The 23,161-nt window shown below is 37.0% G+C and overlaps 1 protein-coding gene across 5 annotated transcripts in view; it reads right to left on the bottom strand.

Moving 5' to 3' along the window:
• The window catches only part of cpeb2 (cytoplasmic polyadenylation element binding protein 2), a 38,715-nt gene that overhangs the window by 4,856 nt on the left and 10,698 nt on the right, over nt 1–23,161 (bottom strand). For 3 of the 5 annotated variants that reach the window (XR_010892949.1, XR_010892950.1, XM_067372182.1), the window contains exons 3-10: nt 18,840–18,930; nt 10,085–10,135; nt 4,471–4,494; nt 3,800–3,964; nt 2,510–2,599; nt 1,150–1,268; nt 521–635; nt 175–356 (exon numbers count right to left, since the gene is read on the bottom strand). Coding sequence is in view for 3 of the 5 variants with exons in the window: in XM_067372182.1 (XP_067228283.1) it covers nt 175–356; nt 521–635; nt 1,150–1,268; nt 2,510–2,599; nt 3,800–3,964; nt 4,471–4,494; nt 10,085–10,135; nt 18,840–18,930 (837 nt within the window). In the remaining 2 variants the exon portion in view is untranslated. The remainder of the gene's footprint in view (nt 1–174; nt 357–520; nt 636–1,149; nt 1,269–2,509; nt 2,600–3,799; nt 3,965–4,470; nt 4,495–10,084; nt 10,136–18,839; nt 18,931–23,161) is intronic. The other 2 variants (XM_067372183.1, XM_067372184.1) reach the window with 2 other exon arrangements.

The following is a 23,161-nucleotide window of genomic DNA, read 5'->3' as shown; positions in this document are numbered from 1 at the left end:
AACTGTGGCATACAGTATTTGTTGTTCTTTGTTATACTACACATTTTGTCAAATCTGTATTTCTGTAGACAGAAAATTTAAAACATGTACAGTATGAACACTATACACTGAACTTGCAAGGGTAGTATGCTAATGTGCTAGTCTCAAAGAATGACGTAAGGGCTGTCTGATTACCCGTTTGTCGATGTCACCGTGCTGCAGCTGGACGAATCGGGCGCTGATGGCAGCGATGTAGCTCTGCTGATTGGAGAAAGCCACACGCCCCGCCCCCTTTGGGTACTTCAGCTCTGGATCCGTGTCAATGCCCGCGTAACACACTCCACCATACAGACGGTCCATGATCATGGCCAGCTCCACTGCAGAGCACACAATAATAAAAACACGCACATTAGCACACTTTTTAATAATTTATTTCTGCTACTGTGAAATGAATTCTGGAATCTTTGTTGCGATTAGTGGCATCTCTTCACAATGCTGACATCCTACGCTGTAATTTAAAACAGGCAGATGTTAGGCGCACCAGCTCTCAGTGGACGAGGAACTCCTCCTACAAAGATGGTCTTGCGAGGGTCCAGCGGCTGAGAGCCATCCATCACAAAATCACTGTCACTCAGGTTCCACGGGCGAATCTGGACCTGAAACAAACACCACACAGATCAAACAAAGATACCCTTACATTTGAATTATAAATGTACATTTAAATATTTACATTTAAAAATGAATATATTTTAATTGTACTAAATTGCAACTTTATCATTAAGTATAGTTTAGTTTACCATAAATACAGTACACTTTAATCATATTTCAATAATTATGAAACTACACATAAAGGCGTCCTGCCTAAGTGGGTCAAAAGCTCTCTATAGTTCGGCTACATGAATTAAAATACATTTAAACTATAACACATTTCCATTTAATTGTAAATAACATGTGTCCGGAGACAAACTTAAGTATGTTATTTCTGTAACAAGTACTCTTTTTGAAAGTATGCTGAAGTGTACTTCTTTTTCACAGTTGAAGCATACTGAAAACTAGAGCTGTGTATTCTCTGTTCTGGAGAACTCAGTACTGTTTTGTAGTGTCACTTCTGGTTTAAAGAGATCTAAGACTCCTGGCGGAGATGTTTATTTGTGCAATATGTGTACTCACAGGTTTGTCTTTGATGGTGGGGCTGGACACACACAGGTAGAGTTTGCCATCCTCCTCCAGACAGGCTTCGATCAGGGCCTGCACTGAGCTCTCCTCTTGGAACAGGAGGAAGGCGTAACCTACACAACAGGAAGGAAGGCTGTAAACATGACCATTTCTGACTGAATGAGCAAAAACTAAAGGTTCGTCCCTAATTGCACACTTGTGCACTATTCTATGCTGTTTTGTAGTATGAATAGTGCGAGTGTGTTCACACTGAAAATATCAAATCGAAAAGGTGCACTTTAAATAAACTAAATTAACTGAAAAAATGAAGTGTGGAATGTTGGACACTTCATGCACTCTGATGTTGAATGACAAAATAACCTTATGAAATTCATACACTACATGATTGAGTACATAGTGTGTAAGTGCATAGTGTATAGTGAGTGATTTGGGACACAACTTAAAGGGAAAGTTCGTGCAAAAATAAAAATTACCCCATGATTTACTCACCCCCAAGCCATCCTATGTGTATATGACTATTTTCTTTCAGACGAATACAATCGGAGATATATTTTAAAAAATCCTGGCTCTTTCAATCTTTATAATGGTAGTGAATGGGGGGTGAGATTTTGAAACCCAAAAAAGCACATCCATCCATCATAAAAGTAATCCATACGACTCCAGGGAGTTAATAAATTATCGTTTTAGACTTCAAATTCGTGACCAGTGTTTTGTTTTGCTCGGTCCTCTGAGCTTCTGCATTCATCATTGCGTCATGCGTCAGGTCAAAGGTCACTCCGCTACTGCTGGAACTCGACTCGCGTACGGTCGTCTGCCGGAAGCTAGTTATTATAGTTTATAAACTTAAAAATATGGGTATTTTTCTTACAAAAACCCATTACTTTGCTTCAGAAGGCACTTATTAACCCCCTGGAGCCATATGAATTACTTTTATGATGGATGAATGCGTTTTTTGGGCTTCAAAATTTCGCCCCATATTCACTGCCATCACAAAGCTTGAAAGAACCAGGATATTTTTTGTAAATGAATCTCCGATTGTGTTTGTCTGAAAGAAGATAGTCATATATACCTAGGATGGCTTGAGGGTGAGTAAATCATGGGATAATTTTAATTTTTGGGTAAACTATCCCTTTAAGGAAGTAGTAAAGGAATAAACAGCATCCACAGGCACTGGGTCATTCTCACTAGTTATAGAGCACACGTTATTCATTATTATATATTCAGTCATTTGATTTCAGTTAATTAATACATTAAAAATGTAACTAATAAGAATGTGAAAACAGTAATAATCCCAGTGCAGTATGCACATACAGATCCTGGATTTCTGTGAATATGGTAATTTTTCTAGAAGTACCTTTAGGCGGGAAGTAAGACTTGCTTTCTGCTTTGTGTGGCCAATCAACAACCAGGTGACCAAAGCGCCGAAAACTGCTTGTGATTTCATCTGTGTGAGAGACGAGACAATGAGAATCAGAGAGAGCTGCAGGAACGTTTGCAGAAGCTTTTTCATACAGGAAACATCATGATTTTAATCTACATGTGTAAACATTGGGTAAAAGTGGAACTTTTCTTTTGCAGCTTGTTTCAATATATCTGTGAGGTGAGGGATCAGTTCACATTCTCCTCAGACTGACAGTAAATCAACATCTCTCATCAGTGGCAGCCATTTTGTTTGCAGATCTGTTTAAGGTTTTATGTGTCTCAGTGCTGTTATCAAGTAATCTACTACCAGAGAGATGGTGGAAAGATTTCAGTGGCGTCCTGCTTCATGAAACATCTAGACAGAGTTCAATAATAATATAATATAATATAATATAATATAATATAATATAATATAATATAATATAATATAATATAATATAATATAATATAATATAATATAATATAATATAATAATATTTATATTATATTTTTAGATTGAATTTTAGAAACATTTTATATTAAAATATAATATTATATATAATACAATAAGTGAAATATGAGAGAAATATAATATTATAAAATAAAATAATACAATAAAATAATTTGAATACATTATTGTACATTCTCCAATATAATATAATATAATATAATAAAAACTTTTTTAGAATCATTTTTATATTTTAGATTGAATTTTAGAAACACTTTATATTATAATGTAATATTATATATAATATAATGCGTGAAATATGAGAGAAATATATGAGCGAAATATAATATTATAAAATATAATATAATAAAATACTTTGAATCCATTATTATACATTCTCCAATATAATATAATATAATATAATATAATATAATATAATATAATATAATATAATATAATATAATATAATATAATATAATATAATGAGTGAAATATGAGAGAAATCTAATATTTTAAAATAAAATAACAATATAATAATTTAAGAATTAATTATTATTATTATTATAATACCATTTTTTAAATGAATTCAAATAATTGGACTGCCAAGCAGAGGAGGTGTACAAACAAAAACTGCCTTCAAAAACATCTAGACTTTTAAAAAAATAAAATAAAAATGTTTAGAATATAATATTATTGATTTTTAAAAATTTAGCATGGCATTTTAAACATCACATACAATTACATTTGAGTATGTCACAAAAATGTGAGACAGTTCAAGGCCTCTCTGACACGAACCTTCGTCGATGTCGGGGGGCAGGCCGCCCACAAACACCTTGCGGGAGAACCTCTCAATGCGCTCCCCGTTCTGATGGGGGTAACAGTGAGGAGAGCCCAGCACCCCCTGGTTGCCATGGCCGTCGTCTAGGAGACCGTCATCAATGGGGAAGAGGGAGGAGCGTCCTGTCGAAAAGAGAAAGATGTGAGACACCTACACTATTAATATCAAGCTTGGGTGATCTGATCTCAAATGCCACTCTTCTGACATGGGAAAGTGTCAAACAAGGGCCCTTGTTTTGGTGTACTCAATATACACCGTGTTAGTAAGCAGTTATTCATGTCTAAGGTGCAACAGGACACAAACTCGTTCAGCGTAGCACACTTGTTTCTGACTACCTCTGAATGTGGTTTGAGAGATCTGAACCCTGTTGTATTTAGCGCTGTCCAGTTGTGATCAGACCACCCGAGACAGGATCATTCATTTATGTGTGTCAATGCCTGTGTGCATCATGGGATGTGCAGTTTTCAGTCATTATAAGCACACGTAACCATACCGAGAACTGATCAAGTTATTTCTATTGGTCAATGAAGATAGAAATGTCACAGCGTTTGAATACACAGAGAGTAGCATACACACTTACACCGTACACAGACACATGCCACACAGATAGCGTAACGAACAGATTTACCTCGTCGTCTCCCATAGCTCCTCGCTGCATGTGAACACAAACAACACAGAACACTGTGAATCAGCTGACTGAACGCTTCACTTCATGACTGTCAATACAGGCAAAGGTTTATTGAAGAAATATTCACTACAGCTGCTCATTATGCTCCACTAGCTAGACCTAGGGATGGTCCATAAGACCGATCATGATATCATTATTTTTGCTGGAAATAAGGCTGTTACCACACCAAAATGTTTGACAATTTAAATACCAAAGCAAAAACTAATACTTTTACAAGCCGTTCTAACAGAAGTATTGAGGTAAGAAATACTGCAGAAACTGAATGAAGTAATTGGATATAAAATAAAACACTGATGGTCTTCACTGTATTAAACGCATTGATTCTTGTTCTATTAGGCTGCTGTCACTTTAAGAGCTAATGCACAGATCCAATATCCTGACACACATCAGCTGTTTACGATGAAGACCTCACTGTATTCATGTGAATTCTCACCAAGACAAGCATTTTGACATGTTTTAGTGCATTTGGGCGCAACCTGATTTTACTACAAATCGTACTGAAAAATGTGATTTATAGGATAAGTTAGCATCAACCTATCCAAAATCATACAAATTCACATGATTTTGCTGAAAAGTAAAATAGAGAGACTTTGTTGGAAAGCTGCAGCAGACTTCATTTCCCGACAATCACGATTGTTCAAAGAACTGAACGATGAACGGTGAAATAGTTGAAAATTTTCTATCGGGTTTTCACTTATAAGTTCAAGTTGAGCTTTATTGTCATTTCGCTACATGTGGTGACATACAGTGGAACGAAATGTCATGCCTCACAGGACCACGGTGCTACATACATACAGACAGTATAAACACAAGTAACCGTTATACCACCCACACCTAGCTAGACCAGCATCAAAACCAGCATAAACTGCTCTTTTCAGACAAATGAAGGTTTAATATAAGGTTGTGCTGAAGATTTTAGCTGTGATAGTTTCTCTTAAAGGGTTAGGTCACCCAAAAGTGAACATTCTGTCATCATTTACTCACCATCATGTCGTTCCACACCCGTAAGACCTTCGTTCATATTCAGAACATAAATTAAGATATTTTTTATGAATAAAAGCCTGAATTCAATCTGGTCATCATATAAAGTGATCGTGTCTCTTCAGAAAATTTGGAGTAAACCACCAGATTCATATGGATTAGTTTTATGATTTCTTTATGAACTTTTTCAAGCATCAAAGTGTCAGTTGCGTTACGGAAGAGGATTAGGACCAAGCAATAATAAAAAAATAAAACCATCTCAAGATTAAAGTTGTTAAATTATAAGAAAAAACTTGTTAAATTTCGAGAAAAAAGTCAAGATAAAATGTTGAGAATAAACTCATTAAATTATGAGAATAAAGTCATTAAATTACAAGAAAAAAGTCGTTAAATTATGAGAACAAATTCGTAATTTAACAAATTTGTTCTCGTAATTTAGCGGCTTTTTTCTCATAATTTAATGAGTTTATTCTCAACATTTTATCTCGACTTTTTTCTCGAAATGTAACATTTTTCTCATAATTTAACGGAACTGTTCTCGTAATTTAACGACTTTTTTCTCGTAATTTAATGACTTTATTCTCAACATTTTATCTCAACTTTTTTCTTGAAATTTAATGAGTTTTTTCTCGTAATTTAATGAGTTTATTCTCAACATTTTATCTTGACGTTTTTCTCGAAATTTAACATTTTTCTCATAATTAACGAATTTGTTCTCGTAATTTAACAACTTTTTTCTCGTAATTTAACGACTTTTTTCTCGTAATTTAATGACTTTATTCTCAACATTTTATCTCAACTTTTTTCTTGAAATTTAATGAGTTTTTTCTCGTAATTTAATGAGTTTATTCTCAACATTTTATCTTGACGTTTTTCTCGAAATTTAACAACATTTTTCTCATAATTAACGAATTTGTTCTCGTAATTTAACAACTTTTTTCTCGTAATTTAACGACTTTTTTCTTGTAATTTAACGACTTTTTTCTCGTAATTTAATGACTTTATTCTCAACATTTTATCTCAACTTTTTTCTTGAAATTTAATGAGTTTTTTCTCGTAATTTATTGACTTTATTCTCAACATTTTCTTTCAACTTTTTTTCTCGAAATTTAACAACTTTAATCTCGAGATGAGTTTTATTTTTTTTATTATTGCTTGGCCCTAATCCTCTTCCGTAGTTGTGTAGCTGTCCATGGAGGAACATAAATTTCTCAGATTTCATCAAAAAGATCTTCATTTGTGAAGATGAACGAAAGTGTGGGTGTGGAGCGACATGAGGATGAGTGAATGATGACAAGAAGAGCGTTTAAGAAGAGCGTTTGTTCTGAAACCAAAATGAAGCTTCACTGCTGTCATTCCTCAAATCACAATATTTTAGAAAACCTCTTCCCGTGTCACTCCATATAAATCACATGACGGACAGCACATGTTCCAGTGGATCAGCTGACCAACATTAGTGACTGCTCCTAGAAATCATGTGTCGTCCTTCACGCTCATGTGACCCAGTAAAACCAGTTAATCAGCACCAGTGTTGCCAGACGTACACTAATTATCGTATTTGTATGATAATTTTGACCTCTGTACGATGTACGATCAATAATGAAAAAAATCCCATAATGTACAATCATTTCAGAATTTTGTGACACTTCAAATGATGGTTGTTATAATCGGCTTATACTCATTGATCTAGCCGTGGATCCTCTTGTCTAAATCATGATTGTAAGGAGAACGTGAACGATGTAAGGCATGTCTTCCATCTCATCTCATACATCTTCTCGGCCAATCATCATGGAGAATGACTCTCTCTCACAAGCACAAGTTAACGTTCCTGCCGGAGCGCTTTTAGGTCAGTTGTTTCCCACTAAGGTACACCTAGTTTTTTTTTTTTCTATTGTGGTAATTTGCAGGTCATGTCAAAAAGTTGTTGGTCTAGATAATTAGCTGTATTCTGTATGTTTGACTCGGCAAGTCACCTTTATTTATATAGCGCTTTTTACAATGCAGATTGTGTCAAAGTATAATATAATATAATATAAAGTATATATATAATTTTGGCTGTCCAGCAGCCGAAATAGTGTGATTGTTAAGTAAGTTCAGTACTGATTCATTCCTTTGTAAAAATCATTAGTTATTAATTTAGTTCATACGATTAACTGTACGATCATTTTCTTGCAAATTCGATAATTTTGAGCTTCTGGTACGATACTTGGACATTTCCAATCTGGCAACACTGAACAGCACTGTCAGAGTCCCATTACCCCAAATATCTCTGTCTACACTTCATTTTCATATAAAATAAGAACAATTAAAGCATAAAAACACAAGACGGTGGAAGCATCATGCCGAAATAGTTTGATTGTTTTACTTGCTACAAAATGTTTTATTTTCTGCAGAATATATGCTTCCCGCCACAATGCAATAGTTTGTAACTATTTCTCCATGTTCCCCTCAGTCTTTTTACACAGCTCAGGGTTCAAGCCTTTCAGAGAGAACTCTATGAGTGCAGATGGACACTTTCTAGCTAGTGGACCTGTCAAATCACTTGCATATGCACTGTTTTAGCTTGTCAAATTACAATTTCAGAGTAGCTTCCCCAACACTAATCATATCGTAACATGTATAACGGCCATCGGCCACCCTGCTTTCTAAGATATTGGCATTAGCCATCAAAAAAAAAAAATCTATACTAGTCAATGACTGGACCAATTCCAAGTCCATTCCTCAAACTGATAACCTGTTCTCCAGATATGGCTCAGGTCATTCCACCAGTGTAAATCTATGGGGGGTTGTATTTGTAATTATTCTGGTTAGGGGTTAGTTCAGATTACTCACCCTAAATATGAGCAGTAGTAATAGTGATGCTTGACTGATTAAAGACACAAAGCAAACAAAATGAAGCCTTTTGGCTACAATGACAGTTATTTTTAGAGTATAATCTATGATGATCCAATTATCCAAAAAAGAAAGCAACAGCTGTTTCAGAAACATGGCATCACCAGAGAGCAAACCATAGCTTCAGAGATCTAAAGTGAGCGCAGCGAATCAAGCGAGAGTTCAGTTGCAATGGAGGCAGATGCACCGTCTGGATGCTGATTGGTCAACCAAGACTGCTATACTTTGCATACAATGCAAACTGCAAAAGCAACAGCAATATTACACAAACATAAGTGCAAAGAAAGCCAACTGTGGTTATATGACTAGCATGTATGAAAGACTTTAAACCTTTAAGACTTTCAGATCCACGGATAAAGACATCTAACTACACTGGGGCCTCAATTATAAAACATTAGATATTTATTAAACACTTTCTTAACATCTTTAAAATCATTTATTTTGGTCCAAAGTTGCAGTGACCTTCAATGTCATTTAGAATAGGCAGAACGTTTAAAGGTTTAGCAGCATTTCTCCAACCATTAAAGGTGCCCTAGAAGTTTTTTTTAAAAGATGTAATATAAGGTGTCCCCATAGATAAAATACCCCATAGATTTTTTTTTTATAAATTTTTTTAACTGCCTATTTTGGGGCATAATTAGAAATGAGCTGATTCAGGGTGTGTGGCCCTCATGCTCCACGCCCCAAGAGCTCGCGCTTGCCTTAAACAACATAAAAAAAAGTTCAAACAGCTAATATAACCCTCAAAACGGATCTTTACAAAGTGTTCGTCATGCAGCATGTCTAATCACGTAAGTACAGTGTTTATTTGGATGTTTACATTTATTCTGAATGAGTTTGAGGCTATACTCCGTGGCTAACGGCTAATGCTACACTGTTGGAGAGATTTATAAAGAATGAAGTTGTGTTTATGAATTATACAGACTGCTAGTATTTAATAATGAAAATAACGACATGGCTCTTGTCTCCGTGAATACAGTAATAAACGATGGTAACTTTAACCACATTTAACAGTACATTAGCAACATGCTAACAAAACATTTAGAAAGACAATTCACAAATATCACTAAAAATATCATGTTATCATGGATCATGTCAGTTATTATTGCTCCATCTGCCATTTTTTGCTAATGTCCTTGCTTGCTTACATAGTCTGTTGATTCAGCTGTGCACATCCAGATGTTCTGCCCTTGTCTAATGCCTTTCATCCAGACGTTAATACTGGCTGCCCTTGTGTAATGCCTCAATCATGGGCTGGCATATGCAAATATGGGGGGGTACACCCCGACTGTTACGTCACAGTCGGTGTTATGTTGAGATTCACCTGTTTTTCGGAGGTCTTTTAAACAAATGAGATTTATATAAGAAGGAGGAAACAATGTTTGAGACTCACTGTATGTCTTTTCCATGTGCTGAACTCTTGTTATTTAACTATGCCAAGGTAAATTCCATTTTGGAATCTAGGGCACCTTTAAATAGTAATGTAACTACTATATTAATAATAATAGTCCTGGATGCTAACAGACATCCAGTCACGCTGAAGCACACAGTACAGTAAGGGTTTGTCACATCATCACACATATCTAGATTCCCAGGCCTGTTCTCAAGATGGCCTCTGCTACACATGAGCATATTACAGACAGAAGGAAAACAACAAACTGAAGCTCGCTGTCATAATTACCATTGAGCATGAGTAGACCGTCAGCGCCGGGGTGGGGACATCCCACACGGCCTGAACATGAGAGAAGAGACAGAAGAGAGCAGTATGAAACATGTGTCAGTGTCCCAACACCTAGACAGCTGCCTATGTAGGGAGCAGATTTAGACATCTAGAGAAGGTAAACCCAGATCACATTGTCACAAGCACAGTGGAACAGACCAGCTGACAACCTTTGCATTGTTATGATTGATACATCATATCATTAGCTTAGCAAACATGCTAACAACAGAGAAGTTTTCGCTTGCCGTTATGAAGCTAGCATCCACATTAGACATAGAGCAACAGTCGGGTTCCGAGAGTAAAAACACATTTTTTTTCCATTGGAAAACAGATTTTTAACAATAACTTGTAAACCTTTAATGACAGAACTACTGTGAACTCAGAGGTTGTTAATGGATGGTATTTGCTTCGTTGAAGTCATCAGCCCACATTCTTTCAACTTTTTTTAAATAATTGTGTTTAAAAGCTAAATTTGTGATGAAAAACTACATTTCACATGATGCTGTTCAGAAAATGCCACTAATCAGAGACTCGCAGTGAGCAAATCACACCAAAAAAGCTCTTTAGCTCCACCCACTCCCATGACGCACCATGAATGACGTAAATGACTCAGCCTCGCTATGCTGATATTTATGAATCTATATATATATATATATATATATATATATACATATACAATGGTGTGCAGTGGTGTTCTGAAATGAGGAGGCACATTTTTTATTTATTTATGATTTAATGTAAATTCATGCATTACTCTTACCGTTGACACATCTTCCTTGTTAAATGAACATTACTTTACATTACATCAAAAAAGAAAAAAAGAAACCAAAGACAATTCTATTTTGCAATTTTACATTAACTATGTAATGTTCTATTTATCAAAACCAAGTCAATCTCATCAAGTTAGTGTTTTAAGCATTTCTACATTCATTCCAAAGTAATAACTAAAGGCAATAATAATTTAAACAATATATTTTATTTGTGTATTAATGTTTTTCTTTTTAATTGTCGACTTAGGCTATTTTGGATCATCAGTCATGCTCCGTAAACACCATCTGTCACAGACACGAATTGTATGCTTTCAGTGAAATGGACATGCTTTCAGTCCATTTCAAGTTTGATTTTGACATTGATTGTGACATAAAGCGGTGATATCTAACTTGGTGATCTGTTTACTTCCTTTTCAATTAGTCTTCCCATTGATGCCATCATTTGTTCAGTCAAACTGAAGCGCAGAACATGCACGTCAACAAGAGGCGGGATTTATCGCACAAATCAATCATATCCAACCATAACCAATTACATCCAATCATAATGCGATGAAGACATTGCCTCCTCTCACGTGACTTTCCCCCATTCACTCTCAATTTCCCCCCACAAAACCCACTGCACGGCAGGGATTATATATAAAATCAACAACTTGAAATTAAATTAGTTTCTCTATTTCTCCATAGTAGTTTTTTCCCTCACTAAAGCCATTAAAGTAGACAGTACTGTGCCTTTTTGTCTGATTTTCTAATGCTTTTTTATAATGTTGTGATTGGTTTGAGTCATGGCTTATAACCTATGGGAAAAATGAATGGGAAAAATACTTCTGGAACCAAAGCAGCTGAAAAAGTGGCAGCACTGATGCACTATATTAAAAGCCCGTTCACACCATGGATGATAACTATTAATTTAATAATCATTTTAATTCTATGAGAATAGTGAAGTCCACATCACAGCTATAATAATAAGGACACAGAGGAATGATATCACAGGGAATCACTTTCAGAATTACTTTTTTTCAGCAGATTAATAATAAAAACAGTGACAGCGAATCAGAACTTGATTCTAAAGAGCTCGGGCATTAAAGCAACAGACGTCAGAACTGCAGAATGTTCTTATAATACACAGAACGTTAACGTTTGCTTGTGTGGAGCTAATATAGCTATGGTTCTTTGTGTGAATGGCCTGAAGTGGGTCTATTTCTGTTAGGATTCTGCCTGAGAAGTGTCTCAACAGGTTTTGAAACAGAGCCCCGTCTTTCATGAGGAATGTAAGGTCACCCTTAAGTTTGACCCCAGCCACATGACAGATGCAAACAGTGTGTTGAATCTGAAGCTCTGTCACATGACACATCCCAGTTAAACATGTGAGCACTTAAGACACAGAAATATTCACTTCAAATGTATAGTCGATGATTAGTAGTAGATGATTCCAGGGGCCCGGATAAAGAGAGGGGAAAAAATATATTCCTTTCTTTTTAAAGAAAAAGAACTGTAAAGAAAACATTTAAAGCAAAAGATATAAATATCTACAAATATATAATATTGCAGTGAATGTTGGCAAAAAAGTCTTTTTTTTCTGTATTTTCTCTATGCAAAATTTATTCCAAATATTTTTCCTTTTGATTTTGGGGGTCAAATGTGACCTGGACATGTTGTCGTGAGATTTATCCATAATCTAGTCTGACAGATTTTTTAGAAAACGTCCAGGTACACAGACAATCAGTTGTAATTCTTCCAAGTCCTCACACACACACACACACACCATCTGTTGTCCAATTATTAAATGCGGAAGCTCCTAGAGACATTGCAGTGTTTCACAGAGCTCTCATCATCCGTCCACAGTAAACCAAACCATTGTTGCGTTTCATCTGCTTTGTTATTACATAAAATAACATCACAAGACAAACCAATACTGTATAGTGGTCCGTATCTGTGCCAAGTGTTTAATATTTCAACAGCAGTGTTTTGTTTCGAGCGTTTCAGCTAATGTCAGCACATTCCCTGATGCTGGCAACCACTAGTGACGAGCCATTAACTGAGCCATCGTTTATTAAGCAGGTTTCTTAGCAGTGGTTTGCTCAGCACATCTCCCACATCTGATCGATTGAGCGAACGTCGGCATGTAAGAAGAGCTAAAGCACATGAAATGCACAGGTAGCTCAGCTACACCGCAACTACTAAACATCTAGATCATAATTTGGTGGTTTCCTACTGTTAACCCCACAATTCCCATTTTAAAGTCAACCTAAAATGGCATTTGAAAGCTGTATTACTTCCATAATGTGATATTCCTTACTGAAACAGGATATTCCAGAGCATCTCAGTGTATCCTAATGATAATGTTTCAAATTATTTGCAGTTATTTTCATAACCTTTATTACATTTAGTACAGAAACCAACATTAAAGTCTACATGAAATGAAAATTGACATTTCTTGTTTTTTTTTATGGAATATTGCAGTGTTTATTCTAAATTATTTATCATGTACATGATTATTGTTTTAAATTCATGTTCTTCATAATCTTGAATCAGAATAACTTCCTCTCCGTCTTGCAGCGACATCTTCTCTTCTCTGATGATGAGGGCGGGGCAACCTGTCACTCATATGAGATCCACCAATAGCAAACCACAACCATCCAATCAATTCCCCACAGACAAAATCAAGCCCCGTCCTACATTTGTTCTTGTTCCTGAAGTGTTTCACTTGGATATACGACACAATAGAGAGGAAAAGACTAGTGCAACTTCTGTTTTATGCTGATTTTAAATTACAGTGTTAACTGCAGCAATATTTTAGAAAGGCTGCATTATCAATTATGCAAAATAAGACCAGGATCGAAATTAATGTAAATAAGGTCAATTTTGACTTCATGCTGACTTTAAAGGGGTCATGACAGATGTGCATCCAGTTTCTGAAGCCATTATAATGACTGACGCTGTCTAAACTGATACAGTATACAGATGTGTGTTCAGTTTCTGAAATCATTATAATTCTTCATAAATCATTATAATTCATTATAAATAACTGACGCTGTCTACACTGATACAGTATACAGATGTGCATTGTTTCTGAAGTCATTATTATGATTGACGTTGTATACAGTATACAGATGTGTTCAGTTTCTGAAGTCATTATAATCACTGACACTGTCTACGCTAATACAGTATACAGAGTTCAGTTTCTGAAGTCATTATGACTGACACTGTCTGCGCTGATACAGTATACAGATGTGTGTTCAGTTTCTGACATATTCCACACGCTTGAGTCTGTCGACAACAGGACAAATGGAAGAGTGAAAGAACGTTCAATTTGACGTGTCCAGTTTAAAGAGCTGGTTTTTGTCTCTGTAGAGACTTCAGAAGTATCCCAGTGTCAGAAACAAGAGGATGGTTTATTTTAATGAAGACCCTGATCGCGTTGGGCGATTGTTTTGTTCTGAGCATTACATTTTGTAAACAAGGCGCAGTTTAAGAAACATCTGTTGACAGATGAAGCAGCCGTCTGTATTGAATCTGACAGCAGCTACATCACAAACTGCAAGTAAATGATTTTATAATGCTTTGTTGATAAATGATGACTTTATATGGATAATGTTTTCAAAACATGTATTCACGTGCAATAGTGAGTGGCCGTTGTTACTATTTCCTGTGGAATGACGTTGGCTAATCATAACAGTGGCTGTTTACTGACAAGCCTTAAATGAGCCGCACATTAAAATGGATCATTTCAGACAGAGGCTCCAAATAAAGGTTAAAAATTATTGTTTTTCCACATATATATTTGTTTTATATCATTTTATTTTATTTTACAAAAAAACTTTAATAATATTATAAGTGTAACAAAACATTTAAATAATTTTAAAAAATCCATGTCATGACCCCTTTAAAGGAGGGCCTGTAGATACTGTAGAGAGCCCCATTCACTCTCCTGCTCTTTATCTGTCACACACAGGGTGGCAGAGTGTGTCCTGTACTAAATATAGTCCGTACCCACGCCCTTCCCTCTCTCTGCAGTAAGTGCCGCCCCATGTGTCTGGTCCATCTGCTCCAGCAGGCTGAGCGAGAAGCTCCAGTGAGAGAGAGAGAGAGAGAGAGAGAGACTGTAGCGCAGTGCCACGCCCAGATCCACAGCACCACACGCCGCTTTCTGCCCACCCGTGACAGAGAAACACGCTACTCTTCTGGGATTCAACACAAAAACAGCTTGGACACAACGATCATTGACTCATTAACCATTTCAGTTGTATCCAACTCATACTGATTCTATGGCCATATCCTGCCATACACCAGAGACTGTCCATGAATTCTCTTGGTCATGATTTTTCCAGAGTAGGACACCTGTCTTTCCTATATATTTCTTCCAAGGGTTTTTTTCCCTCCTAGGACTTTTTTCCCAGTGCTAGCACGCTGGGGTTTTCTCCTAGGGGGTTTTTTCCACCCCTGGGAGTCAGCCGACATTGGCTTAATGTAGCACCATCTTGTATATGTTACATATTACCACGCTTGCTTGTACAGCTTATTTTTAACCACTTCTCTTTTTTTCTGTGCTTCTAATATGTAAAGCTGCTTTGAAACAATTACCAATTGTAAAAAGCACTATATAAATAAATTTGACTTGACTTGACTTTCCCCAACCACCCTCATTACATGGCTTGGGACTCAGACACACACACGCATTCACACCTTAATTTAGCGGGTCCAATTCACCTATATTGCATGTCTTTGGATTGTGGGGGAAACCGGAGCACCTGGAGGAAACCCACACAGACACAGGGAGAACATGCAAACTCTACAAGGATTGGCCTCCTGGCTCAGCAGGGACTCAAACCAGGGACCTCCTGGCTGTGAGGCAACAGTGCTACACACTGAGCCACTGTGTCACCAGACACAAAGATACTTGGGTGATTTTTACCCCAATTAGGTATGACATGGAGGGCTTGAATCCTCCAACATGAAATGCTGTTAGAAACCTATTTTACAATAAGATATTTTATGTGAAGAAAAAAAAAGAAAAAAAAGAAGTGAGAGTGAACTTGTACATTAGGAATTGACTAGATTGTGAAAAGTGGGCGTAAAATACCAGAACGGACTGAGGAGTTTGAAGGGGAACAGTTGGAAACTAAGAGGGATTTGTGATGTCATCCAAATGGAAAGCCGTTTCAGAAGCAGAAAAGTGCACTTAATTGTATTGAATGTTCATATATATATATATATATATATATATATATATATATATATATATATATATATATATATATATATATATATATATATATATATAAACTATGCTTACAGATAATATAATACTAATGAAGGCCACTTAAGTGTACTTAAAGAGAGCACACTTTCATGACTATGTTTTTTAACACATTTAAGTACACTTTTAAAAAGTGCACTTTGACAAATGTCAAATTAAATGTTTACTTTACATTTTTAGTACATTTAGTTTTAATATTTTGTTTGGAAGTAATTATGAAATTACATATAAATATGTACTTAAGTTCTACTTAAAACTGTTTTTGACCTATTTAAAGGGGACCTATTATGCAAAATTCACTTTTGCATGGTGTTTGGCTATAAATCTGTGTTGGCAGTGTGTACACAACCACCCTATAATGATAAAAATCCAACCACTCCTTTTTTTTAATCCCCATAAATCATAAGCAGTGTCTCAGAACAAGCCGTTTCCAGATCCCTGGCAGTGTGATAGCCACAGGCCCCGCCCACGAATGTTGACAGACACCGTTTTAACATAGAACCGCCCTGAGCGAGTTCACAGCGAGTTGTACAGTCCACCATTGCTGCACTGAAACAATGTCTACCAAGCGTTTTAGGTGTTCTGTAGCTGGATGGATTAATCAACATAGCTCTCTCCATTTACTCCCTAAATCTGAGCCGCTGAAGAAGAGGTGGATTAATTTTGTTTTCGAAGAAAATGCTCCCTCAACTCTACCGAAATTCGTTTATGTCTGCACAAATCATTTCACACCTGTTTGTGATCAAGCTTACAGTCTCCAGAGTGATAATGGATACAGAAGTAATAAAGGTTAGAGAGTTGAAAGTTGATTTACGGATATAAAGTTTACCAGTTTATTAAGCACCACACAAAAAGGCATAAGGTCTTTATATATTTGTTTACTGTTAGTTGTAATGATTGTTTCTGAGTAATTTGCTGTGTATGTTGATGATAATGTAAGGGAGAGAGAGAGTTTATGGATAATATTTTAATGCACACATGCACTGTGTTTTATTAAGCTCTTACAAAGATTTTCTAGAGTGAAAACGGATGCTTCATCTTTTGTGTGAAGTACAATAAACATCATAAAACTCATCTGTAAAGTTTTGGCCATCATTCAGATGGGGTCTGGTACAACAGGCTTGTACTAATATAGTGGAAGAAGACAATATAAGTTATAACCATAATTGAACTAAACTATACCTGTTCTATCTCCATGCAGCATGTATTCACAGTTTCTGACATTATAGTGCGTCCTGACTGAATCCTGACACCTAAGAATCAGCTCTTGAAGCTCCGCCCTCTTAGGCCGAGCGCAGCAGCTCATTTGCATTTAAAGGGCACACACTGAAACGGCACGTTTTTGCTCAACCCCAAAAAGTGGCAAATTTAATATGCTATAAAAACATTTCTGTGGGGTACTTTGAGCCAAAACTTCACATACACACTTCAGAGACTTATTTAACATCTTGTAAAATGGGGCATAATATGTCCCCTTTAAGTTTAGATAATTAAAATTAATATACATTTAAACTATAATACATTTTCATTTCACTGCAAGTAACATTTAAGTGTCAGAAAACATTGCATTCATTTTGCATTTAAGTATATTCTTTTATAGTATATTATTTCCATAACAAGAAGGATATTCTTTTTCACAAGGGAAGTTGATCAGTCTTGATGAAATATGATAAAGATACTTTTTAACATGCACTGTTGAGTATGGCAAAATATTGACAGCTTCAAGTAGCTTACTGTTTTTCTTAGACTAATTTATTAATAACAACAATCTTGCAAGACACTGTCAAAAAAGTGGATTATTATCATTTAACTGTTGTGTGTCCATCGGTGTGCATATATTAGCTATTTTACAACCGCTTTGAACATCATCATGGATATAAATGTGTGTTGGCAGTGTGTGAACACAACCACCCTACAATGATAAAAATCCACCCACTCCTTTTTTTTGTTTAAAATCCCCATTAAACCAAAGAGCCCCGGACATGACATGCAGGAAAAAAATAGTAGGCTAAATCGAGCAATTTACTAAAACATATAGTAATATATCTAATATACACATACGATTTCTATAACGTTGCCTGCTATTTACATTCACAGACATAACTGACTGTGTTTAAGTGAACTGTGTGTGTATAATAAACTTTAATGATAAAAGAAACTATGCTATCCACGAGAGTGTTCGCAATATAGATGATAATCAAAACCAAGCAGATGTCTTGTATTTGGCAGGAACTGTGATCGTAGAGAGGGGGCGGGGCACAGCAGCTCATTTGCATTTAAAGGCACATGCATGAAAACAGCCTGTTCTTGACTGTAGTCAGAAACGGGTATTTACAACATGGATTTATAAATGATCTGTGAGGTATTTTAATCTGAAACTTCACAGACATATTCTGGGGACACCTGAGACTTAAATTAAGAAACATTTATTTCTAGAACCAAAAGTGACTAGAATCAAAAAGTTCAACACAACCCTCTCAGTTATATCCTACTTTAATTTCCCTGAATCAAATGTACAGAAAATAAGCTAAATTAGAACGAAACACTTGTTCTTAGATAGTGACCTTATATGAACCATGTACAACATGTGCAATCTGCCCTCTGCTTCCTCAATGCACATGTAGTCTGCCTTCCAAAACCTTATGAGACTCCCATGACATCAGAACTGTGAGCAGGAAATGGATCTTACCCTTCAGAGGGTCCTGCTCCGCCCTCATGATGTCGATCAGGGAGCTCTCCAGTGAATGCATGTTCAAGCTGTCATACATCCTGGACCGATCCTGAGGAACAGAGTTGAGGAATGTGTCAATATATGTGCAATACAGATGTTTGCTGTGGAATTATGGGATTACATGCAGCACACTAATGCAATCAAAAGCAAACACGGAACGCAGGGAACGGCATTCTTTCCGAGCTGATCGCTCTAAGCAGGAATAGAGCGTGTTTGTGTCACCCCTGAATCCCTGGAATCCTGCGTCAGACCGGATTCTGGGTCACGCTCAGAATTCCAGCCCTGCGGAATGTTGTTTGTAGAGCTGTCACGAGTGGAATTAACCAGGCAGGTTTGTTAGCTTTACTGTATTTTGGACTGAAAGTTCAGCCAAACCATTCTCGGAGCGTGGCTGTTTTAAGGCAGAATGAATCCGACGTTCGTGTGTGTGTGTGTGTTGCTTGCTTTTGTGATTCAGCTGCATCACGAGAATATCCCTCTTCCCTCCAGTAGGGGCGTCCCGTCTCCCAATCACAACACCTGCCTAACAACATACCACAGATATCTGTGTCATTACCGCAATGAGACCAAGAAGGAATGTGAACATAAACACAGCCATCCGCCACCCGGCAACCCTGTCAGACCTGTGTGTGCACTGTGGGAAACGCATGACGACTGATACAAACAAGACCAACACCACAAGCTCCAGGCTTAACACAGAGACCCTCATCATCTCCAACCTCGAGAAAAAGATAACATTTACAGATAACATTTATGAAATAAAAGTCCACTTAAGTTCACTTAAAGAAAGCACACTTTCATACTATGTTTCTTAACACCCTTAAAGGATTAGTCCACTTTTAAATAAAGTTTTCATGATAATTCTACTTATGGAACGAACGCGGCGCCAGTTTAGTTTTTTTTCCGTAAGTAGAATAAGGAAGGTGTAGGACATACTGTGTAAGGCGCCGTTCACACAGAACACATCTTTGCATCTAAAAACGCGAGACGCAGCGCTCAGGAGTGGTTTAAAAAAAAGTGCAGCATAGAACGCGAGAGTCTCGAGAGCACCTTTGAGACGTGATGCAATAACGACAATAACGGAAATAATAGAAATAGGCAAACTTTGAATTTACAGATACAAGTTTTGACATGGAAAAAAATAAAATAAGATAATAATGAGTGCCTCCTCCGCCATGTTGCCATTATATAAAACAGTTGTCATGCCAACTCGCAACGCTTGCCCCGCCTCCAAGTTCTTCTGATTGGTCCACTGTTTTGGAACTGACATTGATAAGCGGCGCTGCGTGTAAAAGTTGAAATTCTTTTAACTTGACACGGCAACTTAAAAACGTGGCACTCGTGTGTGAGGCAAAAGACGCGAGCGTAACGGTCATGCACGTCCGTCAAGCGCGTGTTTACATAGAAAAACAATGGAAAAATTAGCGCATTGGAATAGAAAAACGCGTTCTATGTGAACGGCCCCTAAGCGTTTTGGAGAATACGGAAAGTGGTTAATTTGTGTTTATAAAGCATATGCACTTTCGAAAATGACCGATTGTTTCGCTAGATAAGACCCTTATTCCTCGTCTGGTATCGTTTAAAGCCCTTTGAAACTGCACTGAAACTGTAATTTTGACCTTCAACCATCTGGAGGCCATTGAAGTCCACTATAAGGAGAATAATCCTGGAATGTTTTCATCAAAAGCCTTCATTTCTTTTTGACTGAAGAGAGAAAGACATGAACATCTTGGATGACATTGGGGTGAGTCAATTATCAAGAAAATTTTATTTAAAAGTGGACTAATCCTTTAAAGGATTAGTTCACTTTAAAATGAAAATTAGCCCAAGCTTTACTCACACTCAAGCCATCTTAGCTTTATATGACTTTCTTCTTTCTGATGAACATGATTGGAGATATATTAATAAACATCCTGACACATCTGATCTTTATAATGGCAGTGAACAGGGTTCATGAGTATGAGCTGAAGAAAGTGCTTCCATCCATATCTATCCATCATAAACGTACTCCACACAGCTCCGGGGGGTTAATAAAAAATATCTAGCTTCCGCCAGACTGCCTTCTGTATTCAACGTCGTGTCACTTACACTAGTTTTGTAAGTTGAATTGGGAAGGCTTAGGACGTAGTGTAAACTTTTTGATACAAAGTTTTACGCTTTCTTCGTAAGTTGAATATGGAAGGTGGTCTGGCGGAAGCTAGATTTTGCTTAAATATGAATATTTTTATGCACAAATGCATCGCTTCGCTTCAGAAGGACTTTACTAAGCCCCCGGAGCCGTGTGGAGTACGTTTATGATGGATGGATGTGGATGGAGACACTTTCTTCTGCTTCATATTTGTTGATCCTGTCCACTGCCTTTATAAAGCTCAGATGTGTCAGGATATTTATTAATATAACTCAGATTTTGTTCATCAGAAAGAAGAAAGTCTTACACACCTAGGATGGCTTGAGTGTGAGTGCACTTTGTAATAATGTTAAGTCATTGAATCATGTAACCAAGATCATGTACCCTTTGACATCCAATAAAATCCTGAGGGGTAAAATCAAGTCATTGACTATTCTTTTTCACACTAAATACTCTACAGTAAGAAGTTAAACACTCTGTTCATTGTTGTTTTTTAATATAGTTTATAATGTTTAGTAGTCATCATTTAGTTTATGAACTTTGCTCTTCATAAAGTTGAGCTGCTATAGTTGTACATTACAGAGCAGTTTGAAGTGTTTTAGTATGTGGTCCATCATGGTGAATCTTCAGCAAAAACACATTAACCAACAGCAGCTCCTCTGTGGCAGGATAATACCACATCGCTGCCATCTTGACTTCTTTGCTTGCAAGATTGAACTGAAAGGAGGGAACCAATTAAAAGAGCTGGCCACAACATCTGTTTTTTGTGCTCCGTAACATACAGCTACCCTGACTGACACATAACTGTATATGAAGGACATTGTTTGGAAAGCACACAGGAAGTGTCACGCACAGATGCTTCCAATGGGATCTGTCACGGCCATCTGCCTCCCACAGGTACAGCAGGTTTTTCTATCAGTCCTGAGCTGTTTTCAGCATCCGGTCCGTTCACAGGCGCTCACAGCGCAGCTACAGACAGAAAGAGGCTGGAACAGCTAAATATAGTTTCAGCAACATCACCAGAAATAGTGTCTGAAAAGCAGCTCAGTTCTCCAGAGAAGAACACAGGCCTGAAGTCTCATGCTGATCCCACACTTTGGGTTATTATGCTACCATTCAATATCATTCAAATTCAAAATGTTTATGGAATCACCTTTTTATAGCCTCTTTTCCTTTTCCACTGCCTCTAGTATTTCTTTAAGACCAGCTCATTCCAGTGATTCACGACTGAGACCACATGATCAGTTAATGACTGATGCGTTCACACCAGGACATAATTACCATAATTACCAGATGACAACACGTGGCATTCTACTCTGAATGTCTTCTGAATTATGTGTTTCTATGACAACACTATCAGCGGCAAAATGAATCTGGAGTGGTCAGGTGGTTCAAGTCGGAGCTCTCTGAAAATGTTAAGTTGTAATTAGTTCTATGGGGATGTGAACACTTTTTACATTTACAGTAATTACAACATGGCGTAAACACACCTCGAGTCCATGACCACTTATCATGTGGACCCTGTTCTGATTCAAACACGTCTCGACTACGACACTGTCATTAACATTCAAATTTAAGAGTTCAAAACATTTCTTGGGACATCGAGGGAAATCTTTACAGCCACATTTCATTCTCTGTTCTTTCCTCCCTCCATTTCTGTTTTGTTTCTCTTTTCAGCACATGACGCATTTGATCTCTGGAAGACGAAGCGAACACTGAGCAGGAAGGAGAGGACAGGAGGAGAGAGGAGAGGCGTGAGGAATGCCAGGAATTCAAAACGGAACAATACCATAGATACTATGGAGCTGGACCTGTTTCCTGAATGATGAAGGCCAGAGCACGCTCACCTCAGTTCTGTTAGGCCCGGCTTTACAGAAATGAAGCACAAGCTAACAATGAACACTGAGTTATTCTGTACTTGACCATACCAACAGCTCTTAATGACAGAAAGACATGTTAAATATGTCAAAACTAAACTGCTTTAATTCAGTAACACATCTATAGCCAGCCGCAGAGAGTATGGATGACAAAAATACCAGTAGCCATGTGGCTGATACTAAAATAAAGAGTAAGAACAGCAGAGGTTTAACCCTGAAGTGAGCGGGTGTATCCAGTCATTCACCTGTGAATAACCTGCTGTTTCTGCTCATCT

Source organism: Chanodichthys erythropterus, chromosome 20, assembly GCF_024489055.1.
Source record: "Chanodichthys erythropterus isolate Z2021 chromosome 20, ASM2448905v1, whole genome shotgun sequence".
Lineage (NCBI taxonomy): Eukaryota > Metazoa > Chordata > Actinopteri > Cypriniformes > Xenocyprididae > Chanodichthys > Chanodichthys erythropterus.
Note: the sequence above shows the minus strand (reverse complement) of the source record. Positions and strands in the feature narration are given on the sequence as shown.